The sequence below is a fragment of the Nicotiana tabacum genome, chromosome 11, assembly GCF_000715075.1.
Source record: "Nicotiana tabacum cultivar K326 chromosome 11, ASM71507v2, whole genome shotgun sequence".
Classification (NCBI taxonomy): Eukaryota; Viridiplantae; Streptophyta; class Magnoliopsida; order Solanales; family Solanaceae; genus Nicotiana; species Nicotiana tabacum.
Window position 1 is genome coordinate 120,615,448 of NC_134090.1, and position 3,263 is coordinate 120,618,710.

Here is a 3,263-nt window from a genome sequence, read left to right on the forward strand (position 1 = left end):
AACCAACCTTTTGACTCTATCAATAGAGATGTGTCCCAATCTCTTGCGCCAAAGACTTGATGAGTTCTCATTGATAATACATTGCTTAGTGCCAATTTCTGTGTCATGTAAACTTAAAATATTGCATTCAAATATGGGGTCTAGATCAAGTTTATATAAAATTCCATTCAAATTTCCAAAACCAATAACTTTATTATCTTTCAAAAGTTTCACAGAAGGATAATGAAAATTCAAACCATATCTACTAATCGATAGTCTTGAAATAGAAATTAAATTTCTAGAATATTCTGGAACATAAAAAGTATTTTCTAAATTTAAGTAAAAACCATCCTTCAAAATGAGCCTATAAGTCACTATGCCTTCTACACATGAACGTGTCCTATTGCCAGAATAGACATATTGTTCACTTCCTATCGGCTTCCTCTGAGTTAGAAAGCCCTGCATGATTTTGGCAATGTGAATTGTAGCACTAGAATCAATCCACCACGTATTATCAGAAACTTCAATAAAATTGGATTCATAACATACAAAGGTAAAATTACCTTTTTTCTCAAGTCATTTCTTGTATTTCAGGCAATCTTCTTCCAGTCTCCCTTCTTCTTACAGAAATGGCAAGCATCTTAGTCAAAGGTGCTTTTCTTCTTCATGGGAACACTTTTGCCCTTCTTTGCATTTATATTACCATGAGTCACCATATTAACACTTTCAGGTATCTCATTTTTCAACCTCTCTTCTTCTTGAACATACATGGTCAAAAGTTTATTGATTGACCATTTATTCTTATGTGTGTTGTATGAAATCTTGAACGGACCATATTCAGCAAAAAGTGAGTTGAGAATAAAATTCACAAGAAATGGTTTGGACTTATCAACCTTAAGGGGCTTGAGTTTAGAAGCAATGTCTCTCATCTTCATAATGTGCTCACGCACTGTACGACTTCTGTCAAAAGTCATACTTGAGAGGCTCATCATAAGGGTGCTGGCCAATGCCTTATTAGAACTTACGATTTGTTCATCAGTTGTCTTCATGTAAGATTTGACCTCATCGTTATTAGGGATTGAACCCCTAATGCTTTGGCTTATATGAGATTTTATGAGTATTAAACTTAAGCGATTAGATCGCTCCCACCGCTCATAATTAGCCTTAGCCTCTGGCGTACTTGATTTTGTGGGAATAGGTGGTGTTTCCATACGGAGTGCCAGGTCCAGATCCGAGCACCCTAAAGTGAGAAGGACTTTCTCCTTCCATTCAGCGTAATTATCACCAGAAAGCATTAGAATTCGAGCATTCTCATTAAAAATACCAGTAGAAAAAGCGGTAAAGACTGCAAAACAAGGATAAACATACATAAGTTATGAAGTACAATCCATCAAAAGTGAATCGCATAAAATATCGATTCTAAGTAATTCTAGACCCTCCTGTGGGGCAGAGGATGCAATCCATGCATAGAATTTACTTTACTTTATTAGAATAGTAAATCGAAACGCATAAAATTAATTTGTACCTGTGGGCATAAGATAATTTTAAACTCAAAGGTTTACTATCTGATTCCAAATTAATCTCACCAAAATAGTTACCTCCCTGTAGGGTTGGGTTACTATTATAATGAGATAACTGGACTAAATAGATGTCATTATAATTTTTAATTACTAAAAAATTATGTGATTAAATAACTTAATTTCTTTTATATCAAGTATTCAGGTACTGTGGCTACTACCTAAATACACGATATAAAAGAAAATTCCTAATGACATCTTACAATGATTTGTTAAAACAATCAAATTATATAGGATATTGATTGATTTCAAAATAGGCACACAGATTAAATGAGCACCAATCTTCTATAGCCTATAAACAAAATTAACTCTTATAATTAATCTAGATATTATAAGGATAATTTCAACGGAAGTAAAATAAATAGTTGCAATTTCTTGCAAAATAGTAGCTTTTAATCATAATTCAATTGTAGATCACAATTGCATATACAAAGATGGTCTTATGAACGGAGGTGATACTAGATGAAGATAATTACTTTGTAAATGCTTTAAGTGAGAGAAAAAATATCAACAGTACTATTATTGCATACAAATATTTCACGAAGTCTTGAACTATATTAATCAACTTAAACATCTTCATTGATATTTAGTTTAGCTAGAAAATCTATTTATTGCCAATTAACTGCTGAATAACATGGAGAATATTTTGGAACCATAAACTAACAAAATCTATTACCAAAGATAGATTGTCTAGAGTTATTCTAGAATCACATCAAATACGTTGAACAATCGGAGATCCAAAACTAACATGGTAGGATTTATTACTTTATATTCGGCCAAGTGTTTCATAGAATTCAAACAAACACATTCAAATTGCCCATGACACGGTAGGATCAATACATAGGTCAAATAAGAAATTAATACAGATGTCTTAACCGAACATAAGAGCACCGTCGAAGCTTCTTGTTAATGAGTTTATCAATTACTTTTCATTATATGGTTTTGGATCACAACTCCAATTCAAATATGAGTCATTTCAAAACACTGAACAACTGGCTAAAGACATCTGATACCACACGTGGCTATTTAAACACATACACAGAGCCTACGCAGTGGAATATTAACAAGAAAGTACCTTCATCCATAGTTGTTCAAGTGTTGTAGAGTCGCCTTAAAAGGTTGTGACGAATAAAAACTAGGAGCCTTCTAGCCTGTGCCTATCGTAGGATGCCATCATAATGGAATCACATGCATATTAATAGGTAGGCTATGGACTCTTAGGCAGATACTTTAGCCATAGGGACTTCTCCATAAATTATAATTACCCTAGGAACTCCTAATATATAGTAATTTCTTTCAATCAAAGAAGCTACCATATATGCATAACTACATAATATTATCTGATATATTATTTCCTTTGGGAGACAAAGTAAATGATTTATTATCTTATACGTGAACCACACTACAAGTCTCTAGAAGAGACAGTAAATTTGTAACAGTTAAATCAATAGATTTGTAACTGGCTATCCGAAAAACTTATGTGAATCTTATTCATTTTGCATGCTCACTTGAATTAAATTACTAATGGGTTAAACCCGTATATCTCTAGGAGTGCTTAGGTTCCAAATAGTATAATTAGCACGAATCTTTGAGTGAAAAATCAGATTGAATCCGTTCAGATATAATATAACTAACGTTTACAAAGCAATTGATACCAATGCCAGGCCTAGCTTAAGGATAGAGGGTTCCAAATGGTATAATTAGCAC

The 3,263-nt window shown here is 33.0% G+C and overlaps 1 protein-coding gene across 1 annotated transcript; it reads right to left on the reverse strand.

Annotated features, from left to right (window-relative positions):
- Positions 1–620: 620 nt before the first annotated feature.
- Positions 621–2,641, reverse strand: LOC107822024 (uncharacterized). The gene is made up of 2 exons (XM_016648514.1): positions 2,632–2,641; positions 621–1,324 (listed from the first exon to the last, which is right to left on the reverse strand). The coding sequence occupies exons 1-2, from the start codon at positions 2,639–2,641 to the stop codon at positions 621–623; spliced, it is 714 nt and encodes a 237-aa protein (XP_016504000.1).
- Between the last annotated feature and the right edge of the window lie 622 nt (positions 2,642–3,263).